At 46.9% G+C, this 20,578-nt stretch overlaps 2 protein-coding genes across 2 annotated transcripts in view; both read left to right on the forward strand.

Moving 5' to 3' along the window:
- Window positions 1-10,399, forward strand: part of LOC145353716 (myeloid cell surface antigen CD33-like) — a 37,734-nt gene extending 27,335 nt beyond the window's left edge. The window contains exon 6 of the mRNA XM_080204484.1: window positions 10,336-10,399. Coding sequence (XP_080060610.1) covers window positions 10,336-10,399 — 64 coding nt within the window. The remainder of the gene's footprint in view (window positions 1-10,335) is intronic.
- Window positions 10,400-16,397: 5,998 nt separating this feature from the next.
- LOC145354065 (uncharacterized) overlaps window positions 16,398-20,578 on the forward strand; it is a 36,311-nt gene continuing 32,130 nt past the window's right edge. The window contains exons 1-3 of the mRNA XM_080205195.1: window positions 16,398-16,504; window positions 18,943-19,033; window positions 20,020-20,120. Of these exons, the coding sequence (XP_080061321.1) occupies window positions 16,421-16,504; window positions 18,943-19,033; window positions 20,020-20,120 (276 nt within the window). The 5' untranslated portion in view covers window positions 16,398-16,420. The remainder of the gene's footprint in view (window positions 16,505-18,942; window positions 19,034-20,019; window positions 20,121-20,578) is intronic.

Here is a 20,578-nt window from a genome sequence, read left to right on the forward strand (position 1 = left end):
GGACGCGGTGGGCTTGAGGAGGAGTTCTTGGAATGCTGCCGGGATAGTTTCCTCGAACAGTGTGTGTTGGAACCGACGAGGGAGCAAGCTATCTTGGATCTGGTGTTATGTAATGAGGCGGGTAGAATTAGGGACCTTGTGGTGAAGGATCCTCTTGGGAAGAGTGATCATTGTATGGTGGAGTTTCTGATGCAGATGGAGGAGGAGAAAGTGGGTTCCCGGACATGTGTCCTTTGTTTGAACAGAGGGGAGTACGGTAGGATGAGAGAGGAATTGGCGAATGTTGATTGGGGGTGCGCGTTGGAAGGTAGGTCTGCTGAGGAACAGTGGAGGATCTTTAAGGAGATCTTTCTTGGTGCTCAGCAGAAATTTATTCCAATGGTTAAAAAGGATCGTAGGAGGAGAGATAATCAGCCGTGGATAACGAAGGAGGTGAAGGAAAGTGTTAAATTAAAAGCGGATGCGTTTAGAGTAGCTAAGGGTAGTGAGCGAGAAGAGGATTGGGAGAGGTTTAAATGTCAACAAAGAATGACAAAGAAGTTGATAAAGAAGGGTCGGATAAACTATGAAGCTGGGCTAGCGCTTAATATAAAAAAGGATAGCAAGAGTTTTTATAAATACATAAAAAGGAAGAGGCTGGCTAGGGTGAACGTTGGACCCTTAGAGGATGAGAGGGGGGACTTAGTGGTAGGGGATGGGGAAATGGCTGAGGCCTTGAATAACTTTTTTGTTTCAGTCTTCACGGAGGAGGACATGAATAGTTTGCTGGGTGTTAGCGATGGAAAGATGGTAGGAGTGGGGGGCCTGAGTGACATTATTGTTACTAGAGAGGCGGTGCTCGACAGACTGGAGGGACTGATTGTGGACAAGTCCCCAGGACCGGATGGAATGCATCCAAGGGTTCTGAAAGAAATGGCGGAGGTGATAGTGGATGCCTTGGTGATTATTTTCCAAACATCGCTGGATTCCAGGGAAGTGCCGGAAGATTGGAAAACGGCTAATGTTACGCCGTTGTTTAAGAAGGCAGGCAAAAGGCAGGGAATTATAGGCCGGTTAGTTTAACGTCTGTTGTAGGAAAAATGTTAGAATCCGTGATCAAGGAGAAAATAGCGAGGCATCTTGAGGAGAATTGTTTGGTAGAGCAGACGCAGCACGGTTTCGTTAAGGGGAAGTCATGTCTGACGAATTTATTGGAGTTCTATGAGGATGTGTCTAGGGCGGTGGATAGAGGAGAGCCGGTGGATGTGGTGTTTCTTGATTTTCAGAAGGCGTTTGACGAGGTGCCTCACAAGAGGTTATTACAGAAGGTCAGGGGGCATGGCGTTGGGGGTAGGGTGTTAGCGTGGATAGAGGATTGGCTGTCAAATAGGAGGCAGAGAGTGGGGGTCAATGGGTGCTATTCGGATTGGTGGTTGGTGACTAGTGGAGTGCCCCAGGGGTCGGTGCTGGGGCCTCAGCTATTTACCATCTATATAGATGATCTGGTGGAGGGAACCGAGTGTATGGTGTCGAAATTTGCTGATGACACCAAGATTGGTGGAATGGCAAATTGTGCGGAGGGTGTGGAGAGTCTGCAGAAGGATCTAGATAGGCTGGGCGAATGGGCCAGGAACTGGCAAATGGAATTTAATGTTGGCAAATGTGAGGTTGTCCACTTTGGTAGGAATAATGGTAGGAAGGACTATTACTTATGTGGCGAAAAACTGCAGCATGCGACAGTGCAGAGGGACCTCGGGGTCCTTGTGCATGAGTCGCAAAAACCCAGCCTGCAGGTGCAGCAGGTGGTCAGGAAGGCAAATGGGATGCTGGCCTTCATAGTGAGGGGGATTGAATATAAAAGTAGGGAGGTCTTGCTGCAGCTGTATAGGGCACTGGTGAGGCCGCAGCTGGAGTACTGTGTGCAGTTTTGGTCGCCGCACTTATGCAAGAATATTTTGGCCTTGGAGGGAGTGCAGAGGAGGTTTACTAGGCTGATGCCGGAGTTGAGGGGGTTGAACTATGAGGAGAGGCTGAATAAACTAGGCTTGTACTTGTTAGACTTTAGAAGAATCAGGGGAGATCTCATTGAGACATATAAGATGTTGAATGGGATGGATAGGATAGAGGTGGAGAGGCTCTTCCCGCTCAGAAAGGACAGTAGGACTAGAGGGCACAGCCTCAAGATAAAGGGGGGGCAGTTTAGAACGGAGTTGAGGAGGAACTTCTTCACTCAAAGGGTGGTGAATCTCTGGAATTCTCTGCCTGTTGAAGTGGTGGAGGCTGCCTCGCTCAATATTTTTAAGATGCGGGTTGATAGGTTTTTGATAGGCAAGGGGATTAAGGGTTATGGGGAGAGGGCGGGAATGTGGAACTGAGCCACGACAGGTCAGACATGATCTTATTGAATGGCGGGGCAGGCTCGAGGGGCTAGATGGCCTACTCCTGCTCCTATTTCTTACGTTCTTATGTTCTTATCAATCATCAAACCCCGTACAGTATCAATAATCAAACCCTGTTCAGTATCAATCATCAAATCCTGTTCAGTATCAATAAGCAAACCCCATTCACTATCAATAATCAAACTCCATTCAATATCAATAATCAAACACTGTTCAGTATCAATAATTAAACCCCGCACAGTATCAATAATTAAACTCCATTCATTATCAATAATCAAACCCTATTCACTGTCAACAATCAAACACCGTTCAGCATCAATAATTAATGTCTAGTGTGCGTGGAATTATTAATTTGGATCAATTATACTAAACACATATCACTCTGATTATCTTTATGATTCTTTTTTGTTTTTATTACAGAAGAAAGATGGGAAAGTTCTGGAAATGGAATCTAGCCACAGCCTCAATGCTTATCTAGAAGATGATCTTTATGCAAACTGTGACTTTTCTCAGGATGCTACTTATGGGAATATATAAACTGAGTAAGAAAGAGACACCCGCAGTGTGGGGAGAACACAGAGCTTGAGAATCATTCAAAACTCCAATTTACTTTCCAGAAATCCACAGGGTTTCAGTCTCCTGAACCAGCTTTAAAACTCTTGTTATAATCTGATATCTTTGAAATGATCTCTCTGAGATGATTCCCTGTATTTCAGTTTATCTCTCTTTCTTTAGGGTTGTCCCTCACTGCTGGAAAACTCTTTCTCTCCATTCTGATTGGATATGTCTTTCGGCATTGATCGGTGACCCACCAGGACAGAATGGACAAATTCAATCCCATTCCCTCCCATTCACGAGCCCATTGGGCCAAATTTCCCCCTTCCCACCCCACCCCACCCCAGCCCTAGCCCTGAACTCTCATATTTCCACAATTGTCTCCATTCTCCTCTCATTCACTGTCTAAACACACCTTGTCCATGAGAGCCAACTCCTGTTCCCTCGATCCTTTTCCCAGTAAACTGTTGACTGCACAACTTCCCCTCCTGGTTTCCATGTCAGCCCTTGTTGTGTGTCATCCCTCTCTCTTTCAGATCAACTTTCATCAATCCCCTCCTCAAAAAAAACCTTTACATCCTGAACCTCTCTCTCTCTTCTTGCCTTCATTAAGAGGCTCCTTGGGAACATCCCTCTTTGACTGAATTTAAGGGCATTTACTCTTAGAACACATTCAGTTACCTGATTTATAAAAAAGAAAGATTTGCATTTTCCTAGCCTTTTTCACCACCTCAGGACATCCCAAAATGCTTCACAGCCAAAGAAATGCTTGTGAATTGGTGGTCCCTGTGACCCTCTGACAGTGCAGAACGACCTCAGTACTGATCCTCTGACAGTGCAGCATTCCCTCAGTACTGACCCTCCAACAGTGCGGCACTCCCTCAGTACTGACCCTCTGACAGTGTGGCACTCCCTCAGAACTGATCCTCTGACAGTGCGGCATTCCCTCAGTACTGACCCTCTGACAGTGCGGCACTCCCTCAGCACTGATCCTCTGTCAGTGCGGCACTCCCTCAGTACTGATCCACTGACAGTGCAGCACTCCCTCAATACTGACCCTCTGACAGTGCGGCACTCCCTCAGTATTGATCCTCTGACAATGCGGCACTCCCTCATTATTGACCCTCTGATACTGCAGCATTTCCTCAGTACTGACCCTCTGACATGCAGCACTCCCTGAGGACTGACCCTCTGACAGGGCGATGCTTCCTCAGTACTAATTCTCTGACGTGCAGAACTCCCTCAATACTGACCATCTGACAGTGTGGCACTCCTTCAGTATGGACCCTCTGACAGTGCAGCACTCCCTCATTTCTAATGCTCTGACAGTACAGCACTCACTCAGTACTGACTCTCTGATATGCAGCATTCCTTCAGTACTGCATCAAAGCGTCAGCATTAATTAAGTTTTCTTTATCATGTGTCTTTGAAGCTTCTTTTGATGTTTTACAATGCTCAGATATTAAATAAAAAGGAATTGTTTTTCATGTTGTTGTGTACTTGAGGCAATTCCTACTCTGTCGTTCAAAGTGAATATTTACAGAAAGATCATTGCAAATTATAGAGTTCAGGAAAGCATGTTTGGAGCATAATTAGTCCAGGATGAAACAATTTCCTCACCATTTTACATTTTATCATGCGTTGCTCCAATTTTTCATAAAATACTTTTGACCTCTAATTCTCAGTCTTGTTTATGCATTGATACTTTGCCTTTATCAAATGTATTTGTGTTATGTTTCCTGTGCAGAGTTCTATCTAGAAGGCAGGTTGATTGACGTGGTGCCACTTTGTCTATAACCAACAGTCCACGTGTTGCTACTGCAGAAGCATAATTGATCCTAAGTGCTTGAGCATTTGTTTAAATCTGGGCTAATGCAGTGTTATTATTTTAGTAATGTCTCCTGGTGTTTTTCAGAGTGAGTTTTGATTAGGTTAATTGACAGGAAAAATAATGTGACTAGGCAAGGCTAGGCTCTAAAGGAAAAATAAGCACAGTTGCTACTTGGGACCTTCAGAGAGAAATAGCTCTCTATCTCTCTCTTTCCCTCTCTGATGATTGGAGTCTAGGGCTTGCCAGAAAATAGGTCTTTTTCTCTGAAAGTCTGCTGTTAGAAGATAGATCTTTCCATGAAGGCTGCCGGATGGCGTCAGAAGACAGGTGTCATTCAGGATCTCTGTCCAAAGGTGTTAAAAGACTAGAAATCTCACATCCATGTAAGCCTTAATGTTTGTGCTAACTGATTCTGATCAGTGATTTACATTTGTGGGGATATTACTTAAATTGGAACTATAGAGGCAGTTAGCAGTAAAGAATTGTACCTTATCATGTTGAAGTATTTCAATCGGTAAAAGTTATCTTCACTATTTTCATTATCTTTTAACTGTTTTGTTTAATAAAGTTTGTTTGAGTAAAAACTTCCTCGTGGGTCACTTGAATCATTCCTGGAGTGAAACACCTGATCCTCACACTAATGCCAAAATCATAAAAGAGTTGGAGTCTAGGCTAACTTCATAATGTACCTTTAAGTTTCTGATCAGGTCCCTAAGAAATTGGGAGCTTTTGTGGGATTAAAATGCATAATTCCTTGTCCAGATTAAGATTATTGGACTCAAAAACAGAGAGTGGTGAGTATTTGTGTTTTCTTTTCAGGTTTGCATTTGGTTAGTTTAAATGTACCTTGTGGAATAATGGTTCTTTCAGTGGCTAAAAGCTTCCTGGATGTGGAAGTCACTCGGGGTGGTTTACAAAAGGTGGTTAAAGCAAAAATTTTGGAATCGGCAAATAAACTGCAGTTGACATTGCCTGAAGGGTGATGGAAGAGAGAAATAATTGCAGTAATAGCTCAGTATTCAACATTGCCAGAAACACAGTAAGAATCATTAGAAATGGCTCAGATTCAGTTATGAAAGAAAAAGATTGAATTAGAAGCAAAAGAAAAACAGAGAAGCAAAAGAGAGAGAGACAATTGCAGTAGAACAGAGAGCAAGAGAACTGAAACAGTTGGAATTGCAATAAGAAAAATAAATAAAACTGCTTGAGCTACAGTCAACGGAAAAAGGATAGCTGTGGCAGAACAAAAAGTGAAAGAGAGAGAGGAAAGGAAATTTGAACTTCGGAAACCAGAACTGAAAAGTGAACATCTTCTCAAAATGACAAAGATCAAGGAAAACATTGAGAGTGGTGATGAGGACAGTCAGGAAGAGTGAACACCCGGATACTCAAAGCACTTGCAGGAATCTGTTTAGATATGTCTTTGGGGTGGCACAGTGGTTAGCACTGCTACCTCACAGTGCCAGGGACCCGGGTTTGATTCCCAGCTTGGGTCATTTCTGTGTGGACAAAGAACAAAGAACAAAACAACCCGGGAAACAGGCCCCTCGGCCCAATGAGCTCGCGCCACCATTTTAACATTATGAGTCCCCCTCCACCCATGACCCTTGTCTACGCTTACAGCACTCCACATTGAGAGAAGCTAATTTAGGGACAATTTGTTACACCAATCAGCCTAATAGCACATCTTTGGGGTGTGGGAGGAAACCGGAGCACCCGGAGAAAACCCACGCAAGCACGGGGAGAATGTGCAAACTCCCACAGACACTGGCCCAAATCCATGTATCTGCACAGCAAACAGTGATAGTCACTGAGCTGTCGTGTTGCCCAGCATTTGGTCCAGTTTAAGCATACACTAACGACGTGAAGTACTAGGCTATTCTCGAAACAACCAAGAGCAGCCCTTGTACGACCCATCGCATGTATGCCCCTTGTTGGACAATAAGGTGGACCAAAGCACCTGTGGATTAAAAGAGAAAAACATCAGTATCATCCACATCCTTATACATTCCCAGGGACGTCCCAAGGCTCCTGAACCTTATTTAAAACAGTCTCCTATATCCCTCCATCTCCATCCGCTCATGTGCCTGTCTAAGTAACTCTTAAACAACTCCGGCGTGCCTGCCTCCACCATCTTGCTTGGCAGAGCATTCCTTACCCCCACTACCCTCTGTGTGAAAAACCTCCCTCTAACATCGGAATTATACCTCGCCCCCCTCACCCTAAGCCCGTGGCCCCTCGTAATGTGCCTTTCCAACCTAGGAAAAAGCTTACCACTGTTTACTCTATCTATACCCTTCATAATCTTATATACCTCTATTAGATCTCCCCTCAGTCACTGTCTTTCAAGGGAAAACAGCCCCAATTTGCTCAAGCTTTCCTCATTACCCAGTCCTTCCATACCAGGCAGCATCCTGGTAAACCTCCTCTGCACTCTCTCCAGGGTCTCCATGTCTTTCCGGTAGTAAGGCGACCAGAACTGGACGCAGTACTCCAAATGCGGCCTAACCAACGTTCTATACAACTGCAACATTAGACTCCAGCTCTTATACTCTATACCCCTTCCTATAAAGGCTAGCATACCATAAGCTTTCTTCACAACCTTCTCCACTTGTACTGCCACCTTCAAAGACTTATGCACTTGCACCCCCAGGTCCCTCTGCATTTCTATACTCTTTATAGGTACTACCTAAAAGAGTTTGTACATTTTCCCCATGTCTGCATGGGTTTCCTCCGGGTGCTCCGGTTTCCTCCCACGCTCCGAAAAACATAAGAACATACGAACAGGGAACAGGAGTAGGCCGTCTGGCCTCTCGAGCCTGCTCTGCCATTCAATAAGATCACGGCTGATCTTTTTGTGGACTCAACTCCACTTACCTGCTCGCTCACCATAACCCTTAATTCCTTGACTGTTCAAAAATTTATCTATCCTTGCCTTAAAAATATATAATAGGGTAGCCTCAACTGCTTCACCCGGGCATAGAATTACACAGATTCCCAACCCTTTGTGTGAAGAAGTTCTTCTTCAACTCAGTCCTAAGTCTGCTCCCCCTTATTTTGAGGCCACTGCCTCTAGTTCTAGGTTCACCTACCAGTGGTAACAACTTCCCTGCTTCCATCTTATCTATTCTCTTTATAATCTTATATGGTTCTACAAGATATCCCGTCATTCTTCTGAATTCCAATGAGTATAGCCCCAGTCTACTTAGTCTCTCCTCATAAGCCAACCCGCTCAACTCCGGAATGCAGCTATGCAGAATGATAGGTCTGGCCAAAAGTTAAAATTCTAAATTTGCACCCATTTTGATGGTATCAGGCAGGAACTTTCAAAAGTTAATTGGGGGAGTCTGTGGGAAGGCAAAGGGACATCAGGTAAATGGCACGCTTTCAAAAGTGTGTTAGCCAGGGTTCAGGGAAAACACATTCCTCTTACAGTGAAGGGCAAGGCTGGCAGAAGTAGGCAACCCTGGATGACTCAGGATATTGAGGCCCTGGTCAAGAAGAAGAAAGAGGCACATGACATGCATAGGCAGCGGGGATCAAGTGAATCTCTTGAAGAGTTTAGAGGGTGTAGGAGTAGAGTTCAGAGAGAAATCAGGAGGGCAAAAAAGGGACATGAGCTAAAGCAAAGGAGAATCCAAAGAGCTTCTACAAATACATAAAGGGCAAAAGATGGACAAGGGAGAGAGTTGGGCCTCCTAAGGATCAACAAGGTCATCTATGTTTGGATTCACAAGAGACGGGTGAAATCCTAAATGAATATTTCTCATCAGTACTTACTATTGAGAAAAGCATGGCTGTTAGGGAACTTGAGGAAATAAATAATGATGTCATATTACATATTACAGAGAAGGAGGTGCTGAAATCTTAAATTGCATCAAGGTAGATAAATCCCCGGGTCCAAATGAAGTGTATCCCAGGACATTGTGGGAGGCTAGGGAGGAAATTGCAGGTCCCCTAGCAGTGATATTTGAACCATCCATAGTCACAGGTGAGGTGCCTGAAGATTGAAGATGGCAAATGTTGTGTCTTTGTTTAAAAAGCACTGCAGGGAAAAGCCTGGAAACTACAAGACAGTGAGCCTCACATCTGTAATGGGTAAGTTGGAAGGTATTTTGAGAGACAGGATCTACCGCTATTTAGAGACACAAGGACTGATTAGGGACAGTCAGCATGGCTTTGTGAGTGGAAAATCATGTCTCACAAATTTGATTGAGGTTTTTGAAGGGAGTTGGAAGGTAGATGAGAGCAGTGCGGTTGTAGTGAAAACTCAGGTGGAAGAGTAGAGAATTAAAACTGCGAGATTAGCAGCAGAAACGGCAGAAACATGAACTTTAGCAAGGCCTTTGACAAGATACTGCATGGTAGGTTGTTGTATAAAGTTAAATCTCACGGGATCCAGGGTGAGGTAGCTACATGGATACAAAATTAACTTGATGACAGAAGCCAGAGGGTGGTTGCAGAGGGTTGCTTTTCAAACTAAAGACCTGTGACCAGCGGTGTGCCTCAGGGATCAGTGCTGCGTCCCCTGTTATTTGTCATTTATATTGATGATTTGGATGAGAATATAGGAGGCATGGTTAGTAAATTTACAGATGACACCAAGATTGGTGGCAAAGTGGACAGTGAAGAAGGTTATCTCAGATTGCAACGGGATCTTGATCAATTGGGCCAGTGGACTGACAAATGGCAAATGGAGTTTAGATAAATGCGAGGTGATGTGTTTTGGTAGATTAAACCAGGGATCAATCTTACTCAGTTGATGGTAGGGCACTGGGGAGAGTTACAGAGCAAAGAGATCTAGGGGTACAGGCTCATGGCTCATTGAAAGTGGAGTCACAGGTGGACAGAATGGTGAAGAAGACATTCAGGATACTCCGTTTCATTGGTCAGAACATTAAATACAGGAGTTGTGACGTCTTTTGAAGTTGTACAAGACATTGGTAAGGCTACACTTGGAATACTGTGTACGGTTCTGGTCACTCTATTATAGAAAGGCTATTATTAAACTAGAAAGAGTGAAGAAAAGATTTATTAGGATGCTACCGGGACTTGATTGATTGAGTTATAAAGGGAGGCTGGATAGACTGGGACTTTTTTCTTTGGAGCTAGCAGGTTGAGGGATGATCTTACAGAGGTCTATAAAATAATGAGGGGCACAGAACAGCTAGATAGTCAATATCTTTTCCCAAAGGTAGGGGAGTCTAAAACTAGAGAGCATAGGTTTAAGGTGAGAGGGGTGAGTTACAAAAGCATCCAGAGGGGCAACTTTTCCACTCATAGGGTGGTGAGTGTCTGGAACAAGCTATCAGAGATAATAGTAGAGGGGGTACAATTTGTCTTTTAAAAAGCATTTAGACAGTTACATGGGTAAGATGGGTGTAGAGGGATATGGGCAAATGCGGGCAATTGGGACTAGCTTAGGGGTTTAAAAAAAAGGGCAGCATGGACAATTTGGGCTGAAGGGCCTGTTTCTATGCTGTTAATCTGTATGACTATGACTCCATACACAGAATTTGAAATGATCAGAGTAACTTGTACAGGTGGATAAGATCAATGTGAATAGATCAGGCGCATGACACTCTTAGAGAAGCGATTATTTTGGAGGAGTTTAAAAATTCACTTCCCAATGTAGTGAAAACTCAGGTGGAAGAGTAGGGAATTAAAACTGTGAGATTAACAGCAAAAACGGTAGATAATTATGAGTTAGTTCATGAATCAAAAGTTTGGTTTCCAACATCAGTTTCAGCCTGTGAGAGACAGAAACTGGGGAAAAGAAATGCTCAAGAGGAAAGGGCAAAGGCATTCTCGTTGGTGATGGTAAAGATAGTTTATCTCAGGTTAAAAAGGAAGCCCATGATGGTGGTAGGTGTTTTCACTGTAATAAAGTAGGACACACAAAGTCGCAGTGTTGGTGGTTTAAGAAAAGCACTGACATGGTAAAACAGGATAAGCCAATGGGGTTAAAGTGGTAAAGGAAAGCCCAGTTAAAGCTAAAGAGGTGCAAAAGAATGTACAGCCTGGTCAGGGATTGATTAATAAAAAGGCAATTCAATGTAATGGTGACCAGTGCAAGTTATGCTGGGAATGTTTTTTGTGAAGTTGCTGTGCATAAAATTGTCTGTTAAAAAAGCACTGCTTTTTCTGTACGTAGAGTTTTTAAAAAAGGATGCAGGTGCATATGGAGAACACAGACTGAAACATTATATTACAGCCCAAACAGTAGTGTTACCAAGATAACAGGTTGCTTTTGAATTTGACCAATTGGTTTAAATTTGGCACTTAACTACCAGCAGCCTATTAGATTTAAATTTGATATTTTGGTAACCTGGCAAATAATCCTATTGTGGGGATATTGGTATGTCGTTAGGGGTATAAGAGAAGGGGGCAGTGGCTCAAATGAGAGAAGAGCATCTGCTCCAGCTTACAGCTTTAGAGAGAGACAGCTATCAGCTCTAGAGAGACTCTGCAAACTGCTCTCTGCTACAGCTAACAGTTTTTAGCTCAAAGTCTCATCTGAATAGCAAAGGTCCCAAAAGAAGACAAAAATTCCAGACAGAAGAAAGAAGACAGAAGATTTCAGAAGATAATACCTATTTGTAATTTAGAGAGTGATTGAAAGTTCTATTTTTGTTGTTAATGGGTGGGAATTGTATTTATCTAAACAGCGTTCCATTAGAATCGTGTTTTATTTGGTCTGTTAATAGTTTAATTAACCTGTTCACTGTGAGTTAGATAAATTAAAGTGTTACTTGTTGATTTTAAAGAGAAACTCTCAGGTAGTTATATTTGATTAACCACAAAAAGTTGCTGAAGAGCAGACTACACTATTTCTCATGCTCACTTTGACAGGTAAAAGGGTGTGGTACTCCTCTGAGTGGTTAGGTGTTAGTGCCCAGTGGGTGGAGGGAGTGTGGAAATCAACCTCCCCTTTATAATAGCTTGCTTGTGAATGTTTTGTGTGTCATAGCAGGATGAAAAAGCTTTGATAACAGAGTGAATTACACTGAGAATTCACAGCCTTTCATTGGTTGGATGTTCAATTCCCATTTGCCCTGATGGCCGAGGGTTGAGATGGAACTGTGCTACACCGTTTATGGATGCAGGTCCTGGTCTGTGTTGGGTTGAAAGATTTCACCAAACTCTTAGGTTAAGAATTGGGAAAGAAAATTACTGCCCTGCTCTTCAACTCTTGTTGGATCCAACCCCCCCCTCCCCACCCCCAGTTTCTGAAGCAAGGGTTGTCTCAGGACTAAATTGTGTTCAAGTATGGTACCCCCATGTCTGTCTGCAGGCACAGCCAAGAATGGGATAAGAACATAAGAAATAGGAGCAGGAGTAGGCCAACTAGCCCTTCGAGCCTGCCCCGCCATTCAATAAGATCATGGCTGATCTGTCGTGGCTCAGTTCCACATTCCCGCCCTCTCCCCATAACCCTTAATCCCCTCTCTTATCAAAAACCCATCAACCCGCGTCTTAAAAATATTTAGCGAGGTAGCCTCCACCACTTCAACGGGCAGAGAATTCCAGAGATTCACCACCCTTTGAGTGAAGAAGTTCCTCCTCAACTCCGTTCTAAACCGCCCCCCCTTTATCTTGAGGCTGTGCCCCCTAGTCCTACTATCCTTTCTGAGCGGGAAGAGTCTCTCCACCTCTATCCTATCCATCCCATGCATCATCTTATACGTCTCAATGAGATCTCCCCTCATTCTTCTCAACTCTAACGAGTACAATGATAGATCATGTACAATGCTGCAGCTGTTCAACTAGACCCCAGTATCAATCACTGTTGTAAGGACCGGAGAATATTGACATTAACTACAATTGACACAGAAATAGGATGGCTATAGCGGCAAACACTGGGAATAGATACACATCCAATCACAAGGAGAATAAAGTGCAGGGGAGAACATTCTCCAGTTGCTATGTGGCCCTGACACTGTAAACAGAGCACTCCTCCGAGTGCTCCGGGCGTGGTGCGGCAGAATGACTGCCCGCAAGGTTACCATGGATCCTGAATCCGTACACATTTTGGGAGCTCATCCACCTAACCTGTCCTCCCTCAGATTTAACCCTTTTAGCCCCAGGATCATTCTGCTGAATTCTTCCGAAGGTTCAAGGCCCAGAATTGATCACAGGTACAGGGAGTCCTCGCTTGAAGTTACAATCACATTCCTGAAAATGGTGACTTTAGGTGAAACAACTTTAAGTGAATCATGTGTTCCCACAGGAATCTGTGTCAAAACCAGAGTCTGTTCCTTCAGACGGTTCTCACCCAGAAAGTACAACGTCCACATTGAAACACTGTACACGTGCAGCTCTGTGTAATCCTAGCTGCAATAACCTGCAGTATAAAATACACCAGCAAATATGAAAAATACTGTATACATTCAAAATCGGTAACACTCACCAGTCTCTGTTCTTTTCAGGCAGTTCCTCGGGATGGTCTCTGTTGGATGGATTCCGGGATGGCCACTTCAGTCTAATGCATCATCTGCAGACTCTGTCCCATGGCTGGGTAGGGGATGCTTGGATGGTTGGGAGAGTTTGTTTGCACTCTCTCTGACTTTGCCTCTGCTTGTTCCCGGTGAAGTCTCTCTCTGGCTTCGTGACTTCCAGCTGAACCTTCTCAGCAATCAAAGAGGTAATTTTAAGTAATCTGTATTTGAGTTAGAGCGTATTGGAATCAAGGTATGGCTCTAAGTAAGTTTAATCTTGTGATTCTGTATAAGGGTTAGAACTTCAGTTTGCTCATGTTAAACATATCTGTGGGCTTTCATTTCATTTTAAACTGTGCCGACATGGTAATTAAAGGGTTTACAATGTAAAAACAAACAAAGTTTAAGGAAAATTTTTGAGGATGGAATTTGGAAACACGTATTGAAATCAGAGTTCCAGTGAGGCCAGTTGTGGGGATTTGATGAGAAGGTATATTGAGTGGCACTTGCTACTTGATTTCAGAATGTGATTAGACCACAGTTACCCTGTTGGTTTACATGGACTGTGTACTTACTGAGAACATTAAAAATCTGTGTGCACAGGTGAAGATATAGATGAGATGAAGGAGCCTTGTGTCAAACATGAAAAGATGACGAGAATATAAGTTTTATTCTTTTGTTAGAAGTTAATTGGCAATCTTGTGACTCTCTTCATCCATGTCTCTAAATGAAACAAAAAAATTTTACGATCCATCAAGCCAGGGTTACACTCTGGAATTTGACTGCCCAGTATCAACATCAACTGGGATCATAAAAATTTCCCATTTTTGACCCTCAGGAGTTGGTGGAGAGCATGATCTCTTCAGGGATGCTTTGAGGATGAAATGAAAGAGATTTTGTATTACAGTCATCTGAAACAAGGTGAGCGATGTTACCTGTGCACAATACAGCGGCTGCATCTCTCTCTCTCTCTGAGACTTTAAAATGGTCTACCCAGTCTCACCCGATGTAAAGTCATACATCCAGCAGGTAAGCCTCAAATCAGCTTGCTGAGTCAAGAAACAGGGTCTTTCCGTCACAGGAATGAGTAACACCACTTTCAACTTCCTCCTGGAAAAAATTACAAAATTCCTGTCCGTTTTGGATATTCTTCTCAGAAGATCTTGATCCAGAGCTTTTGAACGAAGAAACCTTTGAATTGAACGTGACTCCTCTACGCGAGCTTGACTCAGAGTGACATCATTGGGGGCCTGAACGTCAAACCAACGAGAACTGGCAACACAAAGCGATTGCGGTGTTGTAAAATGATGCAGGAGTATTCTAATCTGACTCTCGAGCCTGCCTCCATCCTGCTATTTGCTCCATCTCCATTCTTTTTCAAAACTTTGAAAATTGAATCTGGTCAATTTTCCTGCCACAAATTTCTTCAAGTCTCTCTCAGACAACAGCAGATTTCCTATCACCCTGCCCACCCCACCACCCCGCCCCCCACATCCATCCTCCGCCCCACTTCCCTGGTCTTCCTCACTGACTCATTTAGACTTTGATCTAAATGACAAAATAGCCTCATGGAGCACCCTGTTGTGAGTGAATCATGTTGCCAACTCCAGTTGGCCACATTCCTTGTGCTGATACATCCAAACTTTGCGTCCTGGACCACCAGTTCCCGCAGTCCCTCAGTTCTCCTCCTTTTGATTTAATCTACTATTGTCATGTATTGGGATGAAGTAAAAAATATTGTTTCTTGCAAGCTATACAGACAAAGCATACCATACATAGAACACATAAAGGAGTAGGAAAGGAGAGAGTGCAGAATGTAGTATTAAGTCATAGCTAGGGTTTAGTGAAAGATCAACTTGATGCGAGGTTGGTCCAACAGCAGGGAAGCTGTTCTTGAGTCAGTTGGTACGTGACCTCAGAGTTTTGTATCTTTTTCCTGGCGGAAGAAGGTGGAAGAGAGAATGTCCGGGCGTGGGGTCCTTGATTATGCCGGCTGCTTTGCCAAGGCAGCGGGAAGTGTAGACAGAGTCAATGGATGGGAGGCTGGTTTGCCTGATGGATTGGGCTACATTCACCACCTTTTGTAGTTTCTTGTGGTCTTGCGCAGAACAGGGGCAGAACCAACCTGTGATACAACCAGAAAGAATGCTTTCTATGGTTCATCTGTAAATGTTGGTGAGAGTTGTAGCTGACATGCCAAATTTCCTTAGTCTTCTGAGAAAATAGAGGCGTTGGTGGGGCTTTCTTAACTATAGTGTCACCATGGGGGGGACCAGGACAGGTAGTTGATCTGCACACTTAAAAACTTGAAGCTGTCGAGCCTTCCTACTTCATCTCTGTTGATGTAGAAAGGGGCATGTTCTCCTTTACACTTCCTGAAGTCTTTGTTTTGTTCACACTGAGGGAGAGATTATTGTCATCACTGGAGGAGAGTTCCCTTAACGAAGCCAGGCCATTACCATTGGACTCAGCCCACCTGCTGGTCAACATTGGGCACCTCCTATGTATTGACAATTGACAAAAGGAGAGCGCTCAACGGGCATGTTTGCTTTTTTTTTGCGGGGCTGGGTTGAGTCCAGTCACAGTTTGTGGCTCAGGAAATTCCAGACTCAATCGGGGCCAGTGGAAATTCCGGGAGGGTTGGCAACCAGTTTGGGCGGGAACGGTTGATCATCCCTACAGTTCGGCCCCGGAGTGCGCACGCGCTGGCAGCCAACGGCTGTCCCGCGAGACGCAGCCGCGTGACGCGCCCATGCTCCCGTCGCTGGTGAAGCGGCACGAGGAGACAGTATGTTTCTGCACGGAGCCAATGCGCAGACGCAGCAGACGGGTGGGGCGGCGGGTAACGGCGCCCCAGTCAATGTCTCACACCATATCCCGCCCCCTCCACGCGCTGCACCTTTCCACGACTCGCCTCCTTCCTCCACGCCTCACCCCTCTCCAAACCCCGCCCCTCTCTCTCCAGACCACGCCCCTTGTCTTCAGTCCCCGCCCATTCACTGCAGACCACACTCTCGGCTCCGCCCCCTTTTCAGGGCACGACCCCTGCCCAAGCCCCGCCCCTCTCTCCAGACCACGCGCCTTATCTCCAGCCCCGCCCATTTACTGCAGGCCACGCCCTCGGACCAGGCCCCCCCCCCCCCCCGCCTATGTCCCTCCCCTCTTCAGGCCCCGCCCCCTGACCAGGCCCCGCCCTTTCCCCAGGTCCTGCCCTCGCCATGGCCGCCTCCTCGGCGGTCGGTGATGATTCTCTCTACCCCATCGCCGTGCTGATCGACGAGCTGCGGAATGAAGATGTGCAGGTGAGCGGGAGAGAGAATTAAACACATCAGAACCTCAAGAAAACGGACAAATAATCATCAAATTCACAAAAGAATTATCATTTAACCTCCTCAGAAGGAGTCCGGGGCCTGAGGGGGAGGAGCCCCGGGGGAAGGGCCAGTGAGGGGGAGGGATCAATGAGGGGGCGGGTCAGTGAGGGGGCGGGGTCAGTGAGGGGAGGGATCAGTGAGGGGGCGGGGTCAATGAGGAGGAGATGTCAGTGAGGGGGCCAATGAGTGGGAGGGTTCAGTAATGGGGAGGGGTCAGTAAGGGGCAGGAGTCAGCGAGTGGCAGGGGTCAGTGAGGGAAGGGGCCAGTGGCGTGGAAGGGGGGGGGGTCAGTGAGTTGGGGGGGGGGGGTGTCAGTGATGGGAGGGGTCAATGAGGGGGAGGGGGTCAGTGTGGGGAGGGGTCAGTAAGTGGGAGGTGTCAGTTGAGGGAGAGGGGTCAGTAAGTGGGAGGTTTCAGCAAGGGGGAGGGGCCAGTGAGGGGGAGGGGTCAGTGAGGGGGAGAGATCAGTGAGGAGGAGGAGGGGTCAATGAGGAGGAGGCATCAGTGAGGGGGCGGTGTCAATGAGTGGGAGGGTTCAGTAATGGGGAGGGGTCAGTAAGAGGCAGGAGTCAGTGAGGAGGAGGGATCAGTGAGGGGGAGGGGTCAGTGACAGGGAGGGGTCTGTGAGTGGAAGGGGTCAATGAGGGGAGGGGTCAGTGAGGAGGGGGAGGGGTCAGTGAGGAGGAGGAGGGGTCAGTGAGGAGGAGGTGTCAGTGAGGGGGTGGTGTCAATGAGTGGGAGGGTTCAGTAATGGGGAGGGGTCAGTGAGGGGCAGGGACCAGTGGGGGGGGGTCAGCGACAGGGAGGGGTCAGTGAGTGGGAGGGGTCAGTGAGGGGAGGGGGTCAGTGTGGGGCAGGGTCAGTGAGTGGGAGGTGTCAGTGAGGCGGAGGGGTCAGTGAGTGGGAGGGTTCAGCAAGGGGAAGGGTCAGTGAGGGGGAGAGGCCAGTGAGGGGGAGGGCGTCAGTGTGCAGAGGGGTCAGTTAGTGGGAGGGTTCAGCAATGGGGAGGGGTCAGTGAGGGGGAGGGGTCAGTGAGTGGGAGGGTTCAGCAAGGGGAAGGGTCAGTGAGGGGGAGAGGCCAGTGAGGGGGAGGGCGTCAGTGTGCAGAGGGGTCAGTTAGTGGGAGGGTTCAGCAATGGGGAGGGGTCAGTGAGGGGGAGGGTTTAGTGAGGTGGGATCAGTGAGGGGAAGGGGTCAGTGAAGGGGAGGGGTCAGTGAAGGGGGGTCAGTGAGGGAGGGGGTCATGAGGAGAGGGCATTAGTGAGGAGAAGGGATCAGTGAGGGGAGGGTCAGTAAGGGGGAGGGGTCAGTGAAGCAGGAGGAGTCAGTGAGGGGACGGGTAAGTGAGGGGACGGGTAAGTGGGGGGGGTCAGTTAGTGGGAGGGTTCAGCAATGTGGAGGGGTCAGTGAGTGGGAGGGTTCAGCAAGGAGGAGGGGACAGTGAGGAGGAGGGGTCAGTGAGGAGGAGGGGTCAGTGAGGAGGAGGCATCAGTGAGGGGGTGGGTTCAGTGAGGGGGCGGGGTCAATGTGTGGAGGGTTCAGTAATGGGGAGGGGTCAGTCAGGGGCTGGGGTCAGTGAGGGGGAGGGGTCAGTGAGTGAGAGGGGTCAGTGAAGCAGGAGGAGTCAGTGAGGGGAAGGGGTTAGTGATAGGAAGAGGGTCAGTGTGGGGAGGGGTCAGTGAGTGGGAGGGGTCAGTGAAGGGGAATGGTCAGTGAGAGGGATGGGTCAGTGAGGGGGAAGGATCAGTGAGGGGGATGGGTCAGTGAGGGGGTGGATTCAGTGAGGGGGCAGAGTCAGTGAGGGGGAAGGATCAGTGAGGGGGCAGGGTCAGTGAGGGGGAAGGATCAGTGAGGGGGTACATTCAGTGAAGGGGAATGGTCATGAGAGGGACGGGTCAGTGAGGGGGAATGGTCAGTGAGGGGAAGGGTCAGTGAGGGGAGGGGTCAGTAAGAGGGTGGGGTCAGAAAAGGAGGGCAGATTCAGTGAGGAGGAGCGGTCAGTGACAGGGAGGGGCCTGAAGGAAAAGGTCAGTGCGGGCAATAAAGAGATTCTATGAAGTGGATTTGCTGCTATCTTGATGAATGGGGAAAGAGGGCTGAGGGGCTGAATGGCCTCCTCCTGTTCCTGATGTTGTTAATGGCGAGTACAGATGTGTGTGAAAGATGTAACACAGTGTGCTGGATGTGTTGCCCTGGGAGAAGCAGAGGCAGCAATCTTCCTGAGAATGATAGCAGGATTAAAACTGGATGAGGTTTTGAGGAGAGGTTTCACTGAGACAGGTCTCGTGTTCGCTCATGACTGAGAGGTGTTGTAATTAAATTATTCAGAGTCCGTGCTGTTCCTTAGCCTTTCTGTCTCTCTGTTCCAGCTCCGTCTCAACAGCATCAAGAAGCTGAGCACCATTGCTCTGGCTCTAGGTGTGGAACGGACTCGCACTGAGCTCCTCCCGTTCCTAACAGGTTAGTGCGAGGCAGAAAGAGAGAGAAAAACATTTCTCCCGAATTTCTCAATGGATTTATTTGTGATTATCTTACTTGATCGCTGCTACTTCAGTACTGAATCTTGTGGAAGCATCTTCTCGATATCAACCCGAATGAAACTCTCTCATCATTTTAAAGACCTCTGTCAGGTCAACCCCTAAGCCTCCTCCTTTCTCAAGGAATAAACCGCAGCCTAAAATCAGTCTGCAATACTGGAATCATCTTTTTAAATATTTTTTGCACCTTCTCAAGTGCCTCTACTTCTACATTGCACAAGACCGGAACTGTGCACAGTGCTCCGAGTGTGGTGTAACTGAGGGATATGGAGACTGGAACTGTGCACAGTGCTCCGAGTGTGGTCTAACCGAGGGATATGGAGACTGGAACTGTGCACAGTGCTCCCAGTGTGGTTGAACTGAGGGATATGAAAACCGGAGCTGTGCACAGTGCTCCAAGTGTGGGTCTAACCAAGGGATATGGAGACTGGAACTGTGCCCAGTGCTCCCAATGTAGTCTAACTGAGGGATATGGAGACTGGAACTATGCACAGTGCTCCCAGTGTGGTCTAACCGAGGGATATGGAAACTGGAACTGTGCACAGTGCTCCGAGTGTGAGTCTAACCGAGGGATATGGAGACTGGAACTGTGCACAGTGCGCCGAGTGTGAGTCTAACCGAGGGATATGGAGACTGGAACTGTGCACAGTGCTCCGAGTGTGAGTCTAACCGAGGGATATGGAAACTGGAACTGTGCACAGTGCCCCGAGTGTGGGTCTAACCAAGGGATATGGAGACTGGAACTGTGCACAGTGCTCCGAGTGTGGGTCTAACCGAGGGATATGGAGACTGGAACTGTGCAGTGTTCTGAGAGTGGTCCAATAAAGTTTGAATCATATTCCCGCAGAAACAGATGCCAGTGCTCGATTTTCATGTTGGGTGGGTCTTTTGTGTTTTTTTATGTTGCAGACACGATATATGATGAAGATGAGGTGCTGTTGGCCCTGGCTGAACAGCTGGGATCGTTTACAGCCCTGGTGGGAGGCCCTGCCTTTGTAAACTGTTTGCTGGTGAGTTGTTGAGATCTTTGCTGTGCGGTATGGGGCTTCAGGGAGTGGGTGCTGTTCCCTGTCTGGTCCGAATGAACAGATTGTAGGGTGGAACTGCAGAAAACTCAGCCAGATTGCCAAACCCAGGTGGGCAATACAACATAAACTTTTACTCAAAGGTTATTGGAATGTTGGACCTTATCTCAAGCAGGCTGGGTTCCAATCCCGTACAAGAGATGCTTCAACTCTACTGCACTCTGTTCAGGCCCATCTAGATAGGAAGGATTCCCCTCGAGCTTGTTACACAGGAACAGGAGGAGGCCATTCAGTCCTTCAAGCCTGTTACACAGGAACAGGAGGAGGCCATTCAGCCCCTCAAGCCTGTTACACAGGAACAGGAGGAGGCCATTCAGCCCCTCGAGCCTGTTACACAGGAACAGGAGGAGTCCCATTCAGCCCCTCGAGCCTGTTACACAGGA

Source organism: Carcharhinus amblyrhynchos, chromosome 16 (genome assembly GCF_965287045.1).
Source record: "Carcharhinus amblyrhynchos chromosome 16, sCarAmb.v2.hapA, whole genome shotgun sequence".
Lineage (NCBI taxonomy): Eukaryota > Metazoa > Chordata > Chondrichthyes > Carcharhiniformes > Carcharhinidae > Carcharhinus > Carcharhinus amblyrhynchos.